Raw genomic sequence first — 21,242 nt, 5'->3', positions numbered from 1 at the left:
TGTACTATTTTTCTTTGAAATATATACCACAATTTCTATCACATCTCTGGAAATTATTAGTATTTATGTATCACAATATCGTTTTGGTCTATTAACGGTAACACTCTCGATATGCAGTCTGCAAACTCATTCGATTGATATTTCCTTAAAATTTACCAACACTTTGTATGGATACTTCATAATTTGCTCAAAAATATCACTTAGAATGTGAAAAATAATTCTTGTTAAAACAAGATCGAAAGGAAAAAATATGTTTGAAATACCAATGCATTTGTAATCAAAAATTTTGCATGTGGTTATTTAGTATATTTTTGGCTTTGAATAATATATTATGAATAAGTATTTACGGTCACCCTAATCAGTAGTAGTTTCACCACTAGCAGTGGCAAGAAGAAGACGACTTCTGCTTTTGGGTGGAAAAAACTTTGTTTTGTTGTCAAAATGAGTAATAAATCGTCAAAAACAAATAATGCCGCTAGTAGTATGCTATACGGCTCTAGTATATCAGCGGAATCAATGAAAGTAATAGCTGAAAGCATTGGAGTTGGCTCCCTGTCTGACGATGCCGCTAAAGAACTTGCCGAAGATGTGTCTCTCAAATTGAAGCGTATTGTCCAAGATGCCGCCAAATTCATGCACCATGCGAAGCGCCAGAAGATGTCAGTTAGAGATATTGATCAGTCGCTCAAGATACGCAACATTGAACCGCAATATGGGTTTGTGTCCAAGGACTTTGTACCCTTTCGTTTCGCCTCCGGCGGCGGCCGTGAGTTGCATTTCACTGAGGATAAAGAGTTGGACTTAAGTGAAATCACTGCAAACAGTTCAATAAAGATACCACTAGACCTGACACTGCGCTCCCATTGGTTCGTTGTTGAGGGCATTCAACCCACAGTGCCGGAAAATCCGCCTCCTCTCTCTAAAGACTCGCAATTCGTGGACTCTGTAAATCCGGTCATAAAGCTAGATCAAGGACTGAACAAAGATGCTGCTGGTAAACCCACGACTGGTAAAATTCACAAGCTGAAGAACGTGGAAACGATACATGTGAAGCAACTTGCTACTCACGAGTTGTCCGTGGAGCAGCAGCTGTACTACAAAGAGATCACCGAGGCTTGTGTGGGATCTGATGAGCCGCGTCGTGCTGAAGCCCTGCAGTCTCTTGGTTCCGATCCTGGCTTGCACGAGATGCTGCCACGCATGTGTACGTTTATTGCAGAGGGCGTTAAAGTGAATGTGGTGCAGAATAATCTGGCATTATTAATCTATTTAATGCGCATGGTGCGTGCATTGCTCGACAATCCATCGCTCTTCCTCGAGAAATACGTAAGTAGCAGTAGCAACTGCGTTCCAGCTTTGAGTTAATTTTCTCATTCTTTGTGTAGCTGCACGAACTTATACCGTCTGTGATGACCTGCATTGTATCGAAGCAGCTTTGCATGCGTCCAGAGCTGGATAATCACTGGGCATTGCGTGACTTTGCCTCTCGTCTCATGGCCCAAATTTGTAAGACCTTCAACACGCTCACGAATAATCTGCAGACACGTGTGACACGGTAAGCATTTAAATCAAATAGTTTGCATCTGTTTACTTTACGAACATGCTCTTAATTCCTTTACAGCATCTTTAGCAAGGCGCTGCAAAACGACATGACGCATTTGTCATCTCTCTACGGGTCCATTGAGGGTTTAGCGGAGCTGGGCGGCGAAGTGGTGAAAGTGTTTATCATACCACGACTCAAATTCATCTCGGAACGCATTGAACCGCATCTGCTGGGCACATCGATGAGTAACACGGACAAAACAGCAGCTGGACACATACGCGCGATGCTACAGAAGTGTTGTCCGCCAATATTGAAGCAAATGCGCAGTGCTCCAGACATTGGCGAGGAGTACAAGAATGACTATGGCTTTCTAGGTCCATCGCTATGCCAAGCTGTCGTCAAAGCTCGCAATGCGCCAGCCAACAGCACTGTGGCACTGGCATCCACTACCATCAATACGGCGCCTATAACAAGTGCAGCACAAACGGCCACCACAATTGGACGTGTCTCGATGCCAAACACCACACAGAGGCAAAGGTGAGACTGCGAGTATTTCATTGAGAGAGAACAGTAAATGATTTGTTGTCATTGTCATCTTTAGCAGCCCTGTGGTGGCGACGATGCCGCAGATACGTGCCATCCAAGCCAATCAGCCGCCGCAAAAGTTTGTGATCGTCACACAGAATTCACCACAGCAATCACAACCCAAGGTGGTGCGACGCGGCAGTTCGCCGCACAGTGTGGTGTTGTCATCGTCCTCGGCGAATGGCGCCAATGCATCTAATTCGAACTCATCGTCGACGGGAAGCGTCAGCGGCAGTGCAAATAGTTTGTTGACGTCGCGCAGTAATGATAATGTGTGTAGCAGTCCTGGGTACCTGCCAACTCCCTAAATGAATCCTCCAACTCTAATATGCTGTTTATACGCATTTCAGAGCATTGTGGATGTCAATTCGTTGATCATTGAAACGGAAATCGTACGCGCACCGCCCGAGCTGGATGATTTATCACATCTGGAGTAGCCTTAAACACAGTCCTCTTGTCTCTCCCCATCCCTTTTAGTAATTTAAGTGTAATCGTTTATATGCAATAAACAGTAAAACAATTGAATCAACTACCCTACAAACTAGCACTTGAGATTAACCCTCAAACTACACGATACAGCGATGGCACGCAATGCAACACGCAATACGCATGTGCGGGAGCTCGTGTAGTGGAATCTATTGATTTTTACCCCAAACGGCACGCAGCACACAAAGCAAACCTCTTGTACATACCCAATTTCAGTGTGTTAGACAAAGGCAAAGTTCATTGCAGCAAAACGAGATTTCTTCGTTAAGCAGAATTTTCCAAAATAAAAATTAAACAGAAAAATTCATTAGAAATGCACGCCAGATTCGCGGATCCTGAGCCCGCCTCACCGGACAGTGTGGACAAAATCGAGACGGAAACGTTGGAGTCACGCATTGAGGACTTCAAACAGAATCCCAACAACATGACCGTCCTGCACGAGTTCATCGATGAGGTAGTCCAGCATGCCGAAACCGAGGCCAATAAACGTGCGCTTGAGGCACAAAAATCGCAACAGGTTGGCTAATCATTTATTATCCGTGTATTTGATATAAACAATGCAACAGGAAGAACATATTTACGAAAACACACCTATTTTCTCTTTTCACAGGGCAAGGAGAAACGACAGAGTAAGTAGAACCCAAGTATCTAATAATGTTTGTACTCCTTTTCGTTAGACATTTTTTTTGTTGCTATGGAAATTTGAAGTTGGCACGATCAAAGTCTGCCATGCACTTGCTTATGTAGTAGACCTTCGCGCATGTATCCTTGTGTTCTTTCTCTGAAATGGGCAATTTATCATTAGTATACATGAATCTTAGTCTTTGTCTTATCGGGATAAAGCTAGAATTGAGTACAGCTAATAATATTTCTTGCTTTTTTTCTGAATTGTAAGAACGCAAATTATGCATAACTAAATATAGAAAAATATTAAGAAGCCAACGATTTTTTATCATATTTAAGTTTGCATGATAATAGAAATAATAATATTAAAATACTTTTCTTAAGTACCGTTTATGAAACTTTTTAAATTAAAAATATTGTCAATTCCATTGGACTAGTTTTTAACATCATTTGCGACAAAACTAAAGATTTAATAACAATATTTAAGAGAAGTGGAAAACTTAGGTAGTGCTTTCAAATTAAAATATTAAAAATAAGGGGCTCAAAGGTTTGACGACAAGTGCTTAGAATAAGAAGTTTTTTTCTGATATATTTCCGCAGATAGTGAAATTTCTGACTAATAATTTAAAGGGGTAGTAAGGATATCGCTTTACTTACGTGCATCCTTGCAATGATTTAGCGCTACCTTTGCGGGTTCCTGCAGCTCAGGAGGCAAAATGATGGGCATTTGAGCCTGAGCCTTGGACACACTGAACTCACCCTTCTTGGTCAGGGTGCCCGCCAGCTGGGCAATGCATTTCGTATAGCACTAGGGGATAAGACGGAGTAATGCAAGAACATAGGGAAGTAAATGCCAAAGAGGATAATTTCTTACCAGCAAATCTTGATCGGGCTCTACGCTAAAATCGCCATCTCGTATGCGATCCAATTGATCCACTTGAACCTTAAATTTGGGCATGCAACCGTTGCGCATCATGTCAAGCGATTGGATAAACTGTTGCATGTTGACGCCGTCACAGAAACGTGGCAGCAGCAGCAGGAGAGCAAGCACCAGCTGGTAGGACATGCACCTACAGGTGCTTTTGCTACACCTGGAAGCTGAAGTGGATTCGTTGAGTCTCATGATGACACGCAAAATGCGTCGGATCAACGTTGTTTGCTTTGATTTATAAGCTTGCCTATGGAGCGTGAGAAAACTGTTGGTGCTGCTGCTTGGCAATTAAAAACAATAATTAAAAGTTAATAATGCTGCAATTTTTCTAAATTTTTGTTTTTTTGCTTGATTGCATGCGAATCTTTTTCGTGGCACTTTTCTCGTAAGCCTCTCACCGAACCTTGTTTTTTTTTCATTTACTTTCAATCGCTTGCCTTGGCACTAATCGCTTTAGGTTTCGCCATACCAGATTTTAAGAACGGTAAGGTTGTCAATCGTGCCCGTGGCTTTGTGGTCCGCATCTTCGATGCCATCTGCAACTGTGCCAACAACAATGCAGCTGCAGCCACGACGCGTTTCAAGTTGCGCAGCAATGGCACCGGAGGAGGCGGTGGAGCTGGTGGTGGTAAACGTCAGCAATCCCAGGATGAGCAGGAAACGTTGGCGCTCAGCAAGAAGAAGCCATCGGCGGAGGGCAAGAAGAAAGCCAAAGGCGTCACCATGGCCGACAATGTCGAGGCAGGCGTCCGACTCATGGACTAAGGAGAGAGAAGAACTTCCCCACACTCTCCAAATGTGAAGCTCAGCAAAGGAGTCGTTACATAATAAAATCATTAATCTGTAAGAAGCATGCAAAACATTCAATATCCTGGCAGAGTGAAGACTACTTATAATGATTCATATTTGACTTGTTCTAACTGTCTGTGTCAAGTCAAAGTTCTTAGAGACGCAACATCTAAATATTTTTTATTTTTTAATTTCTCCAATTTATTTTATATATATATTCATATAATTCCCTAATTCTGCAAATTTTTATACAATTTTGTTTTTGAACCAAGCTTATCAAAACCTTTAAACATTGTAACAGAAAGTCAGAAGGAAAAACGATCACATATGAATTTCTTCATCGTTCTGATCGCTCTGCTAGGATATGAAAAGTTCCAGGCATTCTTTTAGCTATAGAAAAGCAAATGAATGAAAACTTCGGTTGATAAATTTATATGCTGCCAGCTTCAAAAACTTATTGAAGATACAAAAACTCCGTAACAAATCAAAAGTTCCATAGAACCAAACTCCAATTTCACTGAGTAAAAACCTCCCAAAGAACTTTCCTACGCTTAACTCTACTTGAAGTTTCTTCGTTGCTCAAATCTAAAGAGAACAAAGCACAAATTGTAGGTCTTCCCCTGGATTATGAATAAAAAAGCTTTAACGGCACCAGAACTGTCCCGAAAACTACATACATATGTATGATTATATGCATGTCTAAATTGAAATATCGGCATTACTTTATGATTTCGTAAACCTAAATGTGATCCCAAAATGTATGATAACAAAAATTGAGAATATGGATGACTTAAAATACAGTCCAAAGAGCACAATATTATATATCTTTAGGTTAGCAATTATCTAAGAAAGAAAGCAACAAATTGCGAAAGATCTCATTTCACATACAACTATCATAAAAAAAGCAAACCTTCACGCACAACACAATCAATTTGAAACTGAACAGAGTCGAAACATCCCACAAAAGGCCTGTAAAACTCCACCTAATTATAACTGTACGGTTAAAAAAAAAAATTAAAAAATAAAACGCAACATACGAGTACTACTATATTATTATTCCAAGATGTGTGAACCTATTTAGCTGTGTGTCTAGTAGTAAATGTTTTCTTATATATACAGATATATACAAAAAGCATATGAATGTGTACTGATTTTATATACATACTTAATACATACAGATATATGTACTTATATACTTAGATATATTTAGTTATTTACACCGCAGATTAAAAACAAAAATGTGACAACCGTACAACTCTTTCGATACCGCATAGGTTTCTACACGACACGCTCTATTAATATTTTTGTGAGACCCTTTTTGGATACTACTTATAGATCTACTACTTACATACATACCTAACTATATCAACAAAAACAAAACCATAAAAAAAAAAAAAACTGAAAAATAGCTAACGATCTTTATACACAAATTTGAAAAAAAAACAAACGATTTTTATAAGAGCTCTTTAACCAAACGCTGTAGAAATTCCCAAAAAAAAACAAGTTAAATAAGATGTTTAATTTTATCTTTTGTTTTGCGTTGCTTATAATATGTGTATTATAAATACTGTTGTATTCAGTTAACAAATATCAGCAATAAAATGTAACAATGTTTCAAAGATGTTTTTGCGGAACTTTATTGGGGAACGTATATTTATATTCCACGTAATCTTAAGTTCTAAATTAGGGGGGTGATAAATAAACTAACTAATTCTTAAAACAAAATATATAAACGTATATATAACATGTAAACCATCTTCAAATATACATAGATAGACTCCGCAAATAGATGCAGGAAAACATGTTTTCAAAAATTTGTGTAGATTTATTTTGTGCCCTTTAACCGGACACCCCTGTGTGATCTGTGATGCTATATTGTGGTATACTTCTGAAAATTCTTTCCGCATGTTTACTATTAAATGCTTAAAATAAAACGATAATAAATTGCCTGTACATTGATGTGGGTATAGTGCAGAATCAAACGAATAACAACAACTAATTTTAGGTTTTGTGATAAAGAAGTGGAGACCCTTACATGCCATTATATAAAAGGCATTCCTTAAAATATTTATGATCAGAGTGTTCAGAACGATTGAATATGAAGGTGCTCATTATATTTGCTTTGGTGCTAGCCTACGCCTCGGGAACGGTTCTTCATGATGAGCTCAACATTGAGTCTAGTAACATGTGGAATAATCGCAATGTTAACATCATCAACGGACATGACGCTTCTCCCGGACAATTTCCCTATCAAGCCGGACTAATTATGTACAAAGTTGAAAACATTTCTTTTTGCGGTGGCTCCTTGATCAACAACAATTGGATTTTGACTGCTGCGCACTGCACGCATGGGTAAGTCGATCAGTCCCTAACTAAATGACTGTTCACTAATCACAACTCTTTTCGGTAGTGCCCATAAAGTCCACATTTTCTTGGGCAGTGTTTTGCTTAACGAGTCCAAAGTTACGCTAATCGTTCAAGAGAAAGACATCATCGTCCACGAAAACTGGAACGGTACTCTTAGAACCAACGACATCTCACTCATCCGCATTCCATATGTGGAGTACAGCAAAGACATTCAACCCGTTAAGTTGCCGAAGATCCAGTCGCGTAATGAGACCTACGCTAATAATCAGTCAATAGCTTCCGGCTGGGGACAAACCTCGAACGCTAACCTTATCAATATACTTCAATACGCGAAAGTAAAGATCATGTCGAACGAACTTTGCAAGATTTATTTTCCCTATAAGATTATCTCTTCCACCCTCTGCACTTACACGAACAATGCAACACCTTGCTTCGGCGACTCTGGTGGCCCATTGGTGGAGTTGAGCAACTTGGTTCAGGTCGGTATATCCGCTTTTACTTCAGCAAAATGTAGTCAACGAAATCCGGCTGTTTTCACCCGTGTAACAAGTTTTCTCGACTGGATCAAGGATCACACCGGCATGATTTTTTAATTAGCTATCCAGTTTCGGTCGCATTGTATTTTGATAATTGTATGGAAATATTACTACATTATATTATAAAACTCAGAGCTAGAGCTGTTTTTTGTTGTTCTAGTGTTCGCGGATGTTCAATCACTGAATGAGTGAATGAAGAATTTATGGCAGGGAGATATATGTACATATGTGTATATGGTGATTATTACAAACACCACGTTCCGTCAGAGAAGGATCAGCTATTTACATCTAATTTGGCTTTTAAATATGAATCAAAATAATTATATTACATTTCCGAAAGTGCTATTAAATAGCATTTACAATTTCCAAGACGGCTCACTCAATGTCTTCCTCACGACATTTTTCTCTCATTCCGGTTTGTTAAATTTATTGTGTTGATGTATAGCTAACATTGTACATTGTTATAAGGCAATTAAATGTAACCAGCTACTCGCGAGTATTCGTATTTGATAATAGTTGCAATGACTTCTATGGAATTAAAACCCGCCGAACCGCATCATTAACAATGCACGGCACGTCGATTTTCTTTATGGGTAACAATGCCAGGCTATAGAGCATATTGCGGAGCAACTTTTGCAACAACAACAGTTCATCATTAAATTTTGGTAAGTTGGCGAATTGAAAACGAAACTAGGTCTAACACTTTGCTCATAAGCATAAGCAGCACAGGGACCGGCATTGTGAGAGCTGATAATGCTCACTTTATGGAGAAATATTAACATGCAATTATTACGAGAACTTGAATAAATTTTATAGCAGATAATACTGAGTGAGTACTTTTGTATAAAGAAGCAAGAAGAGTACGAACATCGCTTAATCGCTCCCGAGAGCTTGAGCAATATGGTTCGTTGGATACGCGTCGGGAAACTTTAAATATTACGTATACGCACATATGTCCATATCAATTTCGTAAAGGAAAAACCAAAAGTGTCAACGCCTTAAACCAGTTCAGTGGCAAGGTGAACTATTGTAATCCGATCCAAGCTTAAAGAGAACCTCAGAGAAGCTCAGCTCGGACTCATCCGAACAAAAGTGCAAAAAAAAACACAAAATAATATCGCGATTGCGCTCAGCGGAAGCGGCACGTGATAAAAATTTTAAAAAAGTTTCGCAAAACTGTCACGAATAAATTCAAGTTTTAAGTTTTACATTCTTGTCGACAATGATGAAGTGCCTGCAGCTTAGTTTTGTTCTTCTGCTCAGCTTCAGTAGGCAGCTGGTGCTGTCCAAAAGCTATTCAAACGAACACATTGGTAAGTAGTATAATTTTCTAATTCCTAAATGAATAGTTTTGATTAATCATTCTCTTACGTGCCGCAGATCTGCTTGACTTAAGCGACAACGATGAGTTCCAGTGGGGCGCTGACGAGAACAAGTTGTATAGCCAAGCTAATGCCAATAATGATAGTAATATAGATGGAATATCCAATTTTCTGTCGCGTCATCGACTCAACAAACGTCAAGCTCCGTCTGACAGCCCTTTGCTGGTGAATACCCCAACCATAAACCTAGACTATCATTGGATTACTATAATCAGTGAATATATACTAACATAAAGCACGACTGTTATCTACTTGTAGGAGAACAAGGATTATGGTGCCTGTCGCACGCCACTTGGCGATGTGGGACGCTGTCGCCACATCATCTACTGTCGCATGCCGGAGCTGAAGAACGATGTGTGGCGTCTGGTCTCACAGTTGTGCATCATTGAGAAAAGGTTGTGTCCCCAGAAAGACCAAGTTCAAGTTAATTACTTTCAATTGTTGCAGCGCCATTGGCATTTGTTGCACGGATCAAGCGACCAATTCTCGCTTCAGTCCGCAGATTGTAAGCGGAAGCGATGCGGAGACTCCACGTATCATTAATCGGCAGCCGGAGCAAAGAGGCTGCGGCATAACGACTCGTCAATTCCCTCGCATCACTGGCGGTCGTCCAGCGGAGGCCGATGAGTGGCCCTGGATGGCAGCATTGCTACGCGAGGGTTTCTCTTTTGTCTGGTGCGGCGGAGTGCTCATCACAGATCGTCATGTCTTAACCGCTGCTCATTGTCTGGAGAACATCAAAAAGGATCAGTTATTCGTACGCCTGGGAGAATACAACACGCATGTAAGTTGAAATCCGTCTTTAAATCGCCATTTAAGAATTGTCACTCAAGTTTCAAATCCAAATAGCAATTGAATGAGACGCGTGCGCGTGATTTTCGCATTGCCAGCATGGTGCTCCATGTGGACTACGATACACACAACTATATGAACGATATTGCCATGATACGCATCGAGCGACCCACGTTGTTCAATACCTACATTTGGCCAGTGTGCATGCCGCCTTTAAATGAGGATTGGTCGGGACGCAATGCCATTGTCATGGGTTGGGGCACGCAAAAGTTTAATGGTGCACATTCCAAAGTGCTTATGGAGGTAAGGCAAACAACTGGAGTTGTGATTCTTAAATTCCTCATCTAATCTATTCCCCAAGGCAAATTTGCCGGTGTGGAAGCAATCGGATTGTCAGGCTGCCATGGTGGAGCACATACCGTCCACAGTCATCTGCGCAGGTCTACCAGAGGGTGGACAGGACAGTTGCCAAGGCGATAGCGGTGGTCCGTTGGTGGTGCAGTTGCCCAACATGCGTTGGGTCACCATTGGCATTGTCTCCTGGGGTTTGGGATGTGCTCAAGCGGGTCGTCCTGGTGTCTATACACGCGTCGATCGCTATCTGGACTGGATCATCTCCAATGCAGACATTTAACATAAACAAATTCTTGACATTTACATTCAATTTACTCTCGGCATTAACACAACAAATGCTTTGTTCTAAATACATATTCCTAGACATATACATATATACCTATAATCTTGGTAACAGTTGCTTGTCCCCAAGGCCCAACCCAGTGCTTAGCCTAAAATTAGTGGCTACCACTAAGAGCTGCCTGTCTTAGGTGAGGCTGTGGCTGCGCTTGGGATCTTTTCACGCTGCGCCACCGGTGTGGTGCTATTTGTCTCTGAAGTCGTCAAGTTAGTGTCAGCAAAGGCAATCTTAAAGACATCGTCGTAGTCGCTAGCAAAGTGCACTTCTAAACCATCGGTAATAAAGCCGGGTAACTCCTCAAAGTCCTTCTTATTGTCAACTGGTAAAATAAGGCAAGTGACACCGCTTCGTCGAGCCTGAAATAACATAAATAATATCAATATATATGCTACAAATATAACGAGTTATCGCTGTCTTACAGCAATGGTCTTCTCCTTTATGCCGCCCACAGTTAAGACTTTGCCCTTGAGTGACACCTCGCCCGTCATGGCCACATCAGGACGCACAGGCTTGCCGGTGGCCAATGAAACTAAAGCTGTGATGATGGTTACACCTGCACTGGGTCCATCCTTTGGCGTAGCGCCCTCAGGCACATGCAGATGAATGTGTCTGCAAAAGGAATATATTTAACATCAACGACATTTACTTATTAACAGCTCTTACTCTTGCTCTAGGAACTTGTTATTTGGCTCATGAGTGTACAGGAAGTTGCGTGCTACGGTGAGCGCGATTTGTGCCGATTCCTTCATCACATCGCCCAGATTTCCAGTCAAATGTAGACTTCCCGTGTTCGATTCAGGCTTCTCGGCGCGTATATGACGCCTGGAGGTCTCAATGTACAACGAAGAGCCACCCATGGCCGTCCAGGCTAGGCCCATGACCACACCAGCTGGTGTTGTGTTGTACATGCGATCGGAGCTAAAGACTTGTTTGCCCAGGAACGTGGTCAAGTTGTCTGCATTGACGGGGAATTCCTCGCCCTCTTTCTTGACCAAGCGGAACGCCACCTTGCGTATGACCTTCTCGATTTGCTTCTGCAGATTACGTACACCACTCTCACGGCAATAGCTCCGAATGAGCATATTCAGTGCATCTTCAGTAATATTAATTTGTTTCTCCGTTAGACCGCAATCATTCATGGCCTGTGGTATTAGGTATTGACGTGCAATGGCCACCTTCTCTTCAGCCACATAGCCAGACATTTCAATCAGTTCCATGCGATCACGCAGAGGTTCTGGTATGGTATCAATGACATTTGCGGTGCAAATGAACAGCACACGCGACAAATCCACGGGCACATCGAGGTAATGATCAAGGAAATTGGCATTCTGCTCTGGATCGAGCAGTTCTAACAGCGCAGAGCTAGGATCACCCTGATAGCCTCTGTGGAACACAAATGTTAGATAAATGCGTCTGGAATATTCCGATTGTTTTACTCACTTGCCAATTTTGTCGACTTCATCGATGAGCACGAGGGGATTCTCCGTTTTCGTTTTCTTCAGGCACTGAATAAGTTTGCCGGGCATGGCGCCTACATAAGTGCGTCGATGTCCCTTAATTTCGGCCACATCCGTCATGCCACCCACACTGAAGCGGAAATATTCGCGATTTAATGCGCGTGCTATCGACTTGGCAATACTCGTTTTTCCCACACCAGGTGGACCATGGAAGCACAAGATTTTGCCCTGGGTTGTGCCCTTCAGTGAACTGACTGCAATGAACTCCAAGATGCGCTTCTTGATGTCCTCCATGCCGTAGTGATCGTTATTCAGAATTTCGGTTGCCTTGTCAAGGCACAAGTTTTCGGGGCTAATGACGCCCCAAGGCAGTGAGGTGAGCCAATCCAAATAGTTGCGTGTAACGCTAAAAACAACAAAAAAAATTAACAATTTGCAACAAGTAAAAACATTTTCTAGCTGCAATATTTACTTAAATTCTGAGCTGTGGCTCTCCAAGAAATTTAGCTTGGTCAGCTCTTCGTCAATAACAGTTTTAATGCTCTCCGGCACGGTTTTGTCTTTAAGTTTCTCGCGATACTTCTCACCAATGGCATCCTTGTCGTCCTTCTCAATGCCCAACTCCTTTTTGATAACCTTTAACTGTTCCTGAAGTATATATTTGCGATGCTGCTGTTTGACCTTCTCCTCGACCTCACGTCCAATCTTTTGCTGCAAACGCGACAGCTCCAATTCCTTTTTTAAGCAGCGCAAGTGCTAACAGCAGTCGTTGAGGTATCTAAAAATAGTACTCTTTGATTAATTCCAGCTTCATTTGCGCAACCTTGAGCTCTTACATCGGTTTCCTCTAATATTTTCTGCAGTTCGCCAGGCTCACCAGCTGACAGGGAAGCGCCTAAATCACACAAGTAGATGGGGTTGTCAACAACTCTTTGATTCTGATGTAGCATCTGCTGCAAGCTCTCCCTGAAAATGAGGTAATATGCTATAAATATAGCTTGAATGTAATTGGAAATGCTAGACTTACCTGTAGAGCGGATTCATGGTTATGATATCACGCAACGTCTTAATGATCTCCTGAGTTAGCGCCTTCACTTCCTCGGTTTGCTTGTAGGCAGGCAGCTTGATATTCTCTACCTCCACAATAAGCACAGGCGGTGTTGTTGGCGTCGTTTCCGCATCCTTGTTCTCTTCACCGGCTTCGCCAGCGGTCTCACTTGCTGCCACTGTGGGTGGTTTAGGCGTTGCTGTAGGCTTCACACGACCACTTGGCAATGGTGACTCCAGCGTCTGGCGCTGCACAAGCTCTTCGGCAGCGGCCTCTTCACGCTTATTCGTTTGGCGTCGGGCATTGCGTCCACGAGGTTTGCGCATGCTACGATTGACCAATCGCGATGTGGCATCAGCATCGGCATTCGACTGATCTTCAGCTGGGATGCGTAATTTTATATTAAATAGTGGATAATGCAAAGTTGTCATTTTCGCTGGGAGTTAAGAGACGACGCAATTGTCACAATATCAATGTCAGTGTTACAAGTGTCTTGGCAATTTACCTGACTTTGATGCGGGCTGCACATCCTCCATCACCTGTCCAGTGATGCGAATGCGTCTGTGTGCCACCACAACCATACGCAGCTTGTCGCCTAAATCTTGGAGTTCTTGGATCTGGGCAAAAGTTCCCACAGCATAAACATCATCCAAATTGTGAATGATTTCCTCTTCACCGTCGGTTTTCTTTAGAAAGACACCAACATAGGGCTGATTAAGCTTCACTTTGCGTCGCAGCAGATCCATAACAATTGGATTCGAGACCTACAAAGGAAATGTATCAGTAATATATACAACACCATCTTAATTGTGTGTTGTCAAACCTCAACAATCTTCATGAAGCGCGGAAAAAGCGGATGCCGGCGCATTGCCAACATTGGCACATGGGGCCAAACATCGGGCACCGCAACTGTTGCCGGTAGTTGTTGTCCGTCACGTTGATCCGTCAAGAGTTCGGGTTCCGCTTCCGCCATTATATCATCCTCATCACCACGCTTGCGACTAAAATACCGCTGAGTCTGTGCCGTCGAAGCAGCGGCTCCCTTGAAACGCAGCAGTCGTACCTCATTGAAATACTCAACCATCGAATTTTGAGCATGGCGATTGTGGCGTGTGTACGTAGAAGCCATTGTGGAGAGGCCGCGCAGCATTGAGCGCATACGTATGGCACGTGTAAACATTTCTGTTTTTAATTCAACACACACAACTAGAAAAATAACTCAGAAACAAGAGCAGAAGCAGTGAAGAATCGAAAGTGTAAGTGTAAAATGATTATGTGATAGCGCTGATGAAATGTCAGCCCAGTATGATACAATAGTTCGTTCGTTATCGATAAGCAGAGCGATATTTGAGTATCGATTGATTCATATTTTGTTCTGTTAATTCAAATTGCAAGCAATTATTCGATGAGTAACTGGTCGAGTGTTCCAATAAGAAACAAATTGTGCAAATATCAAAAGTAATTATTATGGCACTCAAAATAAACAATAAATAAAAATGTTATATTCATTGGTGAAACAAATTTTAAAAACAGTGGAATAAAAGTCGATATTTCGATTACTCCAATAAGAAATAAAGCGAAAAGCTTATCAAATGTTAAAAAAATCGACATTTGATATTTTTACACATCACTACGTTACATTTAACTATCGACCTGTCGGCAACGTCCACATACGAACTGTAAATAGTTGAAAAAAAGTTGAATTTTCTTGCGTGTTTTCTCCTGTTGGCAACATGGTTTCACGTTTCGATCAGCAAAAGACGAAGCACCAGCTCTTCCATGTGTCCATCAGTCTGGCCACCATACTGATATGCATGACCTACATGCAATACCGCCGAAATTGGGCTCATCTTGGCAGCTTCTGGGACTCGCTGATCGTGCCGATTGTGTTCTTTGGCGAGCTCCTCAAAGTGATACTGGCCCGCTTCTTTGGACGCATCGAGGACGGCGTGCTGACAGTTAAGCAACGACAGAAAAAGGCCGCCTATTTCACTCCACGTGAACTATTAGGCGGACTAACATTGCAATTTTTGTGTACGCTGCTCTATGCATTTATCTGCATCATCTTGGGCGCTCCAGTGTTAGCTAATTACGAACAGACATTTGTGTTGTCGCTGCTGATGACATTGCTGACAGTGTCGCCCACTGTTTTCCTACTGGGCGGCGGTGGAGCACTCCAAGTTTGTTTCTGCGAGAAGCCCGATTTTATAACCAAGTGCGAGGATACGGCTCTGCATCTGTTCAAGTACAATGCTCTTGGCGGCATTCTTGGCGCCTGGGCTGGCAGCGTTGTGGCTCCGTTGGACTGGGGACGTGACTGGCAGGTGTATCCCATACCAAATGTGATTGGAGCTCTGCTTGGTAGTGCACTGGGTAACATTTATGCCTGCACGCATGTCCTGTATATGTGCGGACGTGTGTACATGAGCAAGAAGCGCTCTTAAGAGGACACTGCGATGGAATGTATTCAATATGTACTTATCCTGCCACCAAGATATTTACGTTGCGCTGCCACCATACACCACATCCAAAAAATTAATGAATGAATTCCACATCATTGTCGTCTAGTCAGCAGCTTAAGATAAATATAAATCCCTTATACCTAATACATTCATATACATATACTATATACCAAAAAAGCAATTAACAATACTTTAATGTTACCAGTTTAAGCAATTTATTAGCCATGTACAATTAACACATTTCTAAATCAATCAAATAATAATAAACTAACAATTTAACACTCTCGTCTACAGGATCTCCGCAAAGGAGTAGCTAATATTCATATCTCATTCCAATTTCACCTTCATCAAATCCATGCAAATTTGTTTTGTTATTGTATTATTATTATTATTATATATACATAGATTAACAGTCAATTTATTAGCTTATGTAGATCTGTTTAATCACATGCAAAAAGACACAATATTTTAGTTTTTCTGTTTTTTGGAACGCTCATGAAGTTAACAATTACACAAATAGATACAAATTGAATAAAAATGATAAGATTCAAGTAGTTTTCAGATTTCAGGCTCTGGCTGACAACACAAAACTCTCATCTTCCAATATGCAGCGTTGCGACACATAATGTTCGTTTGGCTCCCAAAAATCAGCCACATCATCATCGGCAAGAGGCTCACTCGCTGCTTCGTTACCCACATCTTCAGGCAGTTGAAACTCACGTCTATGGTGTGTCTCATCTGTGGATGGTCGACGTCTGAGTAAAGCCTCTCCAACAGCTGGGCAGCTACCCGTTTCGTAGAGATTGAAGAGCTTTATAAAGTGCACACCACTTGCAACCCTTTGCACATCATCCTTTCGCGTCAGAGCACTCCAGCTGAGTGCGACTGTGGCATGTGGCACGTAGGTAGCGATACTGGCATTAAATTCTTCTGTGCTTATGTTGGTATTAAAGAAAACGGTTTCCTCGTTACTTAGAAAACTGTGCGGTTCCTGCAGTTGGGGTGCGTGCTGTTCCAATTGCTGTGCCGGCATCACATCCAGGCGTGAAAGGCGCGTTCGCAGCAACGTTTTAAGGTTGGGTTTCTCCTGCAATTGTTCTTCGTCCTTCGGCTGCATGCGACATTGAAAGCTGCAACATTTCGCCGACTTTAGGCAACGATTGCCAGCCTGACCAGGGCAAATCTCCATGTTATTCATGACTAGCAGAGGAAAGCAAGTTAATATCACTTCGTAAAATTCTCCATGCTTACTTACTGTACAAGTTATTAGGCTTCAATGCATAATCCTTGGAGTACAAGGATAATGCATTGATGTAGACCTCGGTTGATTGCGCAGCGTGCACATTTCGTAAGCTGACATCGAGTCCCAATTCACGGTTCACCGCATTGCTGATCACACAGGTAGCATCAGCTTGCAAACAGCTTTGCACTTGAACTTGCCAAATGTGACGCACCAAGCGATACTTAATGTGGGCATTAACCGATGCCGGCAGTGCGTAATAAAAGAGAAGACGCAGAGTAAATGCGCCAGCGACATGCGGTGCCTGTAACCACATGGATATAGTGTGACCCTGTTGAGCATCAAGAGCAGCCAGTCCAGGACGCTGCAGTAGACGAAACACGCGTTGGCGTCGTATTTCCTTGTCTTTCACCAGCTTGTCATTTGATAGATCACGCAGCGCTGCAAGGAAAAATGCATTAGAGACGAAACTTTTAAATAATCTATTCACTCACAGCTCATCATGGTCAGGGGCAGTTCCGTCTGCTGCTGATCGAGCAGCGTCAAACATCGCGGATTATCGCAACCCAAGTAGATTTCCTCAATTGGAGAAATGCCCAAATTGCGTAGCGTTATGGAAACAGGCACAATTTCGCCAGCCAGCAATTCAGCTGGGACTGGACTAAAGCTGACACATAATGCTGGAACTTGTGGCACCAGCTTTATGCTTAGCCTGCTGTCCAACAACGTTTGTGAGGATTGTTTGGCCGCCGTGGGCTTAATGCGTTGCGTTTCAAACTGCAAAAGACCCAGTAAACTGGCTGTTGGCTCCGCCTTGGCTGCCACACGGCAGATAACACCCAAAATAGATAAGCGACCCGTCAGCTTGGGTGTTAACTTAAAGTGCAACAGTTGCTCAGCCTGTTCCGCCAGATCCAAAGAGGCCACGCAACTGGTCTTAATAGCAGCACTAACTGCCAGTTTGCTGGCGCTGTCCGACGATTGCTCGTATACACACTGATTTGAGAGCACCTCTTCGTTGTCCAGCGTAAGGCGCCACAGCAAATCTATGTCCGACAACGCAATGGGACAGCGTACACTGTTGGAGAGCGTCACGGCTAGCTCAATGGGTTCACCCTGCACGGCCAGCGGACACTCTGTAGCCGGCTGCTGTTTGGTGAACAAATAACGCGATGGCTTAAACACAAACGGCTTATTGGAGGCGGCTGTGATGACCAGCATTTCCTCGATCTTGTGCCAAATCGCCTCGTCGGCAGTTAAATTTGAGTTAATGTCAATGTTGCTTGCTGGCACTTGAGGTGGTTGTGCGCTGGGCGGCTGCACCAATGTCAACACGCGAACAGAAGATTGCACGACTTGGGGCAAGGCATGTGGCAGTAGTCCCAATTCAGGACTCCGTTTGAGTAGTTCCTGTAAAGCACATACATTAGTTAAGCAATGCAATGACAAAACTTGTGTAGTAAACTTACATTCTGCGTTAAAATGTACTCTTTCAGGAAGCTGCTCTGCTGCTGGGCGCTCTGCAAGCTGCCAGGGCGTAATAAATGAGCAAAGGAGCGACTTGCTTCCTCCAGTTGCTTCAGCATATACGCCTGCTTGGCGACCGTGTACTGAATGTGATCCTCGGCCAAGCTCCATTGCCGCTGCTGGAACACCTGATACGCCTGGCGATAGCAACGATAAGCATGCTTGCGTTGCCCCGCACGCGAATAACGATTCCCGGCAAGCACAATATGGAACGCATACTTGCGATGCATGGGCGGATGGGTAACAAGAAAACAGTACGCCGCCTGCTCTAGCAACAAGGCTGAACGTAAATCCGACTCCTCACTGGTCATGCGTATGAGTTGCTTGGCCACCTCGCTATAAAGACGCGCCGTCTTGAGGCACTCCATGCTCAACAAAGTGGCGCGCGTCGCAAACTGTTGCAGTCTAAAATACAGTTAATCATTAAACTAACGATTAAGGTCAAATAAAACTTCTACGCACTTGCAGACTGTTAAATAGCACATGATGGCATCTTCCATGTAGTCGTAAGTTTTGCGATGCGCTGTGCCCAGCATAAACGCAGATAACGCCGCCATTTCCAAGGCACCAGCATAGTACTGCCAAGCGGAGTCGGCATTAAAATCCCGTTTTGCCTGGTGATACGACTGAAATGCCAAGTTGTAGTGTCCAAACATAAAGTACAGATCACCCAGCTTGCGTGTTTGCAACTCAGCTGATTCGTTGGTATATCTAAAAGATAATGCTGGTTAATTTCTACTCAATTCAGTTATTCTTTGCCACTTACATGACAGCATTTTGATTGTTGGTGCCGGCGCCCGGTTTGCTGGTGACAAACCAACGTTTGGTGGCACTCAACAGCGATTTGCTAACACCCTTTTTATTTGTGACACCCTCGCTGAGTATGGCCACCAAATGCTCGATATACGGTATTAAGGCGCGCACCGCATAATCCTGCACAAAGTGTCGCAAATTGTCCACATCACGCGCAGCTAGACAACGTCCATGTGGCGCATCTGCATCCAAATCGTTTGCCCACACATTAGGATTGATCGTCTGCGACGCAATGCTTTCGGTGCTGATGCTAAACTTTGAGTTAATGGCTTCGGTGGCGCTCTCCTGCATGGGACTCAATGGATGTAGCATGGTGAGATCATTTTCCTGTGCCGCAGCCCCGTCCAGCAACTGTGACATTTGCATAGCTGGCATGCTGATCACCGACACCGCTTCTTGTGGCGATTTCGGCGCACTTAGCTCACTTGAGGTCATGGGATCGGTTTTTGGCTGTCGTTTAATGTAGGATGTCCAATGGTCTGGAATGTCGCTGATGGTATTTGTCTCTTGTGAGTTGATGGACACCAGAAAGCATTTGTTGTCACCAAATGTGGATTTCAGCAGCTCGAAGCCCTGCTGTGCCTTGGACAGATCTCCTTGGCTAGCCTCATGCAGCACAACATAGCTGTTGAGCACATCGGTGGGCTGAAACCATTTGGGCAATTTTTGTGGCGTTATGCTTTGCATTTGCTGTACGCGCTGCGTCAACTTCTGGGCGGTTTCAACAATCTGCGGATCGGCACTAGACAAAACCAGCAGACAGCTCAACAAATGTCTGGTGAACTCGTGCTCGGCTGGAAATTGCACAGTTAAAAAGGTTTCACGCCATTGCTCAAACCATGGCTCTGATGTGGGCAGCTCCAGATCGATGTCAGCTGCAAATTAGAGAATTTATTGTAATATATGTAGCTTTAACAATAGGAAAATCGGTAACTTGCCAATTGTTGCAACCTTGGTCTTGTCATTGTGTGCATTGGTCACCGACTCATTAAGCATTTTACGTGCCAGCACCGTTTGTGGTGGACGCCACTCCACATCGCAGAAATTGAGTCGCAAGCCGCGCACCGAAACGCTGGTGCCGGACACATCTCGAAAGTGTGCTAAATATGTACGACAAGAAGATAATAATGTGTTCACTAAAAGCGTAAGACGTAAACATCCTTGAGAAAAGCGTGCCACTACTGTACAGCTATTGGCCTATCCTTGTACCACCCACAAGTTGATGATGAAGTAATTGTTGTTTACTCACCGTCATTGGGCAATTTAGCGAAAGGCTGCAGCAGCTCCACAAAGGACAAATTGTTGCGATGGCAAATCTCATCGGCCTGGTTGCTGCTCAGCACACCAATGAGGGGTGAGAATATGTTTTTAATTATATCACGAGCATTATAGTTTTGTCCCGTGAGATGTATCATATTTTATACACTTTCGTTTATTATTTTCACAAACACCTCCCAAATCGGCCTTTCGCACGGCGTGTGACCAAACTAATGTTATTGTCTTTATTGTTATGAATTGCACCACTAGATTTTAGGCAGGTGTTGCGCAAATATACTGGTCACACTTTTGTTATGGTCGTTACATCTGTTTCTTAATTTCGAAATCAAAATGTGGTACCTATTTATTTATTTTATGAAAAATAAACTATCTCCTTCCAAGGAATTAGTTAATAACACGTAAAAGACTAGCGTAGAAGTTAAATTTATAAAAAATTTTCCTTATTAACAGAACGTTTGAACTAGTTTATGGGCAGCATTTTTCTGTCCAAAGCTGTGGAAACTCATTCAATAAAATCAATTACCAAAGTGTATGCTATACTTAAACGTAATGTCAGTTGTTGCTCAACAAAATTTAAAATATCCAGCTTTTGGGGACGTTTCTTTAATAAATATTTTGAGTTTCACAAGACGTTGAAATATTTTTAATTCAAAAGCTTGTATTATCGCAGCGTTGCCACCCTTTTTTA

General features: G+C 42.7%; 8 protein-coding genes across 10 annotated transcripts; 5 read left to right on the top strand and 3 right to left on the bottom strand.

Moving 5' to 3' along the window:
• Positions 1-329: 329 nt before the first annotated feature.
• LOC132794205 (transcription initiation factor TFIID subunit 6) lies at positions 330-2,653 on the top strand. 2 transcript variants are annotated; one of them, XM_060804498.1, is made up of 5 exons: positions 330-1,326; positions 1,386-1,555; positions 1,622-2,080; positions 2,148-2,400; positions 2,479-2,653. In XM_060804498.1, exons 1-5 carry the CDS (start codon positions 442-444, stop codon positions 2,563-2,565), a joined length of 1,854 nt encoding a protein of 617 aa, XP_060660481.1. In that variant the 5' UTR covers positions 330-441; the 3' UTR covers positions 2,566-2,653. The 2 variants fall into 2 exon arrangements, with proteins under 2 accessions (XP_060660481.1, XP_060660480.1); XM_060804497.1 differs by having other exon boundaries at positions 335-1,326; positions 2,145-2,400.
• A 123-nt stretch (positions 2,654-2,776) lies between these two features.
• On the top strand, positions 2,777-6,374 carry LOC132794213 (uncharacterized). Of its 2 annotated transcripts, none has more exons than XM_060804507.1 (3): positions 2,777-3,131; positions 3,225-3,243; positions 4,642-6,374. In XM_060804507.1, exons 1-3 carry the CDS (start codon positions 2,928-2,930, stop codon positions 4,932-4,934), a joined length of 516 nt encoding a protein of 171 aa, XP_060660490.1. In that variant the 5' UTR covers positions 2,777-2,927; the 3' UTR covers positions 4,935-6,374. The 2 variants fall into 2 exon arrangements, with proteins under 2 accessions (XP_060660490.1, XP_060660489.1); XM_060804506.1 differs by having other exon boundaries at positions 2,789-3,131; positions 4,627-6,374.
• Positions 3,112-4,361, bottom strand: LOC132794214 (general odorant-binding protein lush). The gene is made up of 3 exons (XM_060804508.1): positions 4,113-4,361; positions 3,896-4,046; positions 3,112-3,395 (listed from the first exon to the last, which is right to left on the bottom strand). Exons 1-3 carry the CDS (start codon positions 4,359-4,361, stop codon positions 3,307-3,309), a joined length of 489 nt encoding a protein of 162 aa, XP_060660491.1. The 3' UTR covers positions 3,112-3,306.
• Positions 6,375-7,050: 676 nt separating the features above from the next.
• LOC132794210 (collagenase-like) lies at positions 7,051-8,143 on the top strand. Its single transcript, XM_060804502.1, has 2 exons — positions 7,051-7,310; positions 7,369-8,143. Exons 1-2 carry the CDS (start codon positions 7,057-7,059, stop codon positions 7,916-7,918), a joined length of 804 nt encoding a protein of 267 aa, XP_060660485.1. The 5' UTR covers positions 7,051-7,056; the 3' UTR covers positions 7,919-8,143.
• Positions 8,144-8,420: 277 nt separating this feature from the next.
• Positions 8,421-10,765, top strand: LOC132794207 (venom protease). Its single transcript, XM_060804500.1, has 7 exons — positions 8,421-8,526; positions 8,577-9,174; positions 9,242-9,408; positions 9,502-9,638; positions 9,691-10,027; positions 10,093-10,338; positions 10,397-10,765. Exons 2-7 carry the CDS (start codon positions 9,084-9,086, stop codon positions 10,667-10,669), a joined length of 1,251 nt encoding a protein of 416 aa, XP_060660483.1. The 5' UTR covers positions 8,421-8,526; positions 8,577-9,083; the 3' UTR covers positions 10,670-10,765.
• On the bottom strand, positions 10,695-14,536 carry LOC132794203 (lon protease homolog, mitochondrial). The gene is given in 10 exon segments (XM_060804495.1): positions 10,695-11,085; positions 11,149-11,338; positions 11,393-12,112; positions 12,170-12,592; positions 12,659-12,930; positions 12,932-12,964; positions 13,023-13,152; positions 13,214-13,616; positions 13,740-13,998; positions 14,058-14,536. Coding segments are annotated over 10 exon segments (3,033 nt in total). The 5' UTR covers positions 14,415-14,536; the 3' UTR covers positions 10,695-10,839.
• Positions 14,537-14,853: 317 nt separating this feature from the next.
• On the top strand, positions 14,854-16,250 carry LOC132794211 (uncharacterized). The gene has a single exon (XM_060804503.1). The coding sequence runs from the start codon at positions 14,968-14,970 to the stop codon at positions 15,676-15,678; it is 711 nt and encodes a 236-aa protein (XP_060660486.1). The 5' UTR covers positions 14,854-14,967; the 3' UTR covers positions 15,679-16,250.
• A 2-nt stretch (positions 16,251-16,252) lies between these two features.
• Positions 16,253-20,772, bottom strand: LOC132794202 (trafficking protein particle complex subunit 8). The gene is made up of 8 exons (XM_060804493.1): positions 20,526-20,772; positions 20,215-20,376; positions 19,230-20,151; positions 18,926-19,174; positions 18,406-18,868; positions 17,431-18,346; positions 16,952-17,377; positions 16,253-16,896 (listed from the first exon to the last, which is right to left on the bottom strand). Exons 1-8 carry the CDS (start codon positions 20,689-20,691, stop codon positions 16,262-16,264), a joined length of 3,939 nt encoding a protein of 1,312 aa, XP_060660476.1. The 5' UTR covers positions 20,692-20,772; the 3' UTR covers positions 16,253-16,261.
• Between the last annotated feature and the right edge of the window lie 470 nt (positions 20,773-21,242).

The sequence above is a fragment of the Drosophila nasuta genome, chromosome 3 (assembly GCF_023558535.2).
Source record: "Drosophila nasuta strain 15112-1781.00 chromosome 3, ASM2355853v1, whole genome shotgun sequence".
NCBI classification, from domain to species: domain Eukaryota; kingdom Metazoa; phylum Arthropoda; class Insecta; order Diptera; family Drosophilidae; genus Drosophila; species Drosophila nasuta.
The sequence above is the reverse complement of the archived record's forward strand: the minus strand, read 5'-3'. Positions and strand labels throughout refer to the sequence as shown.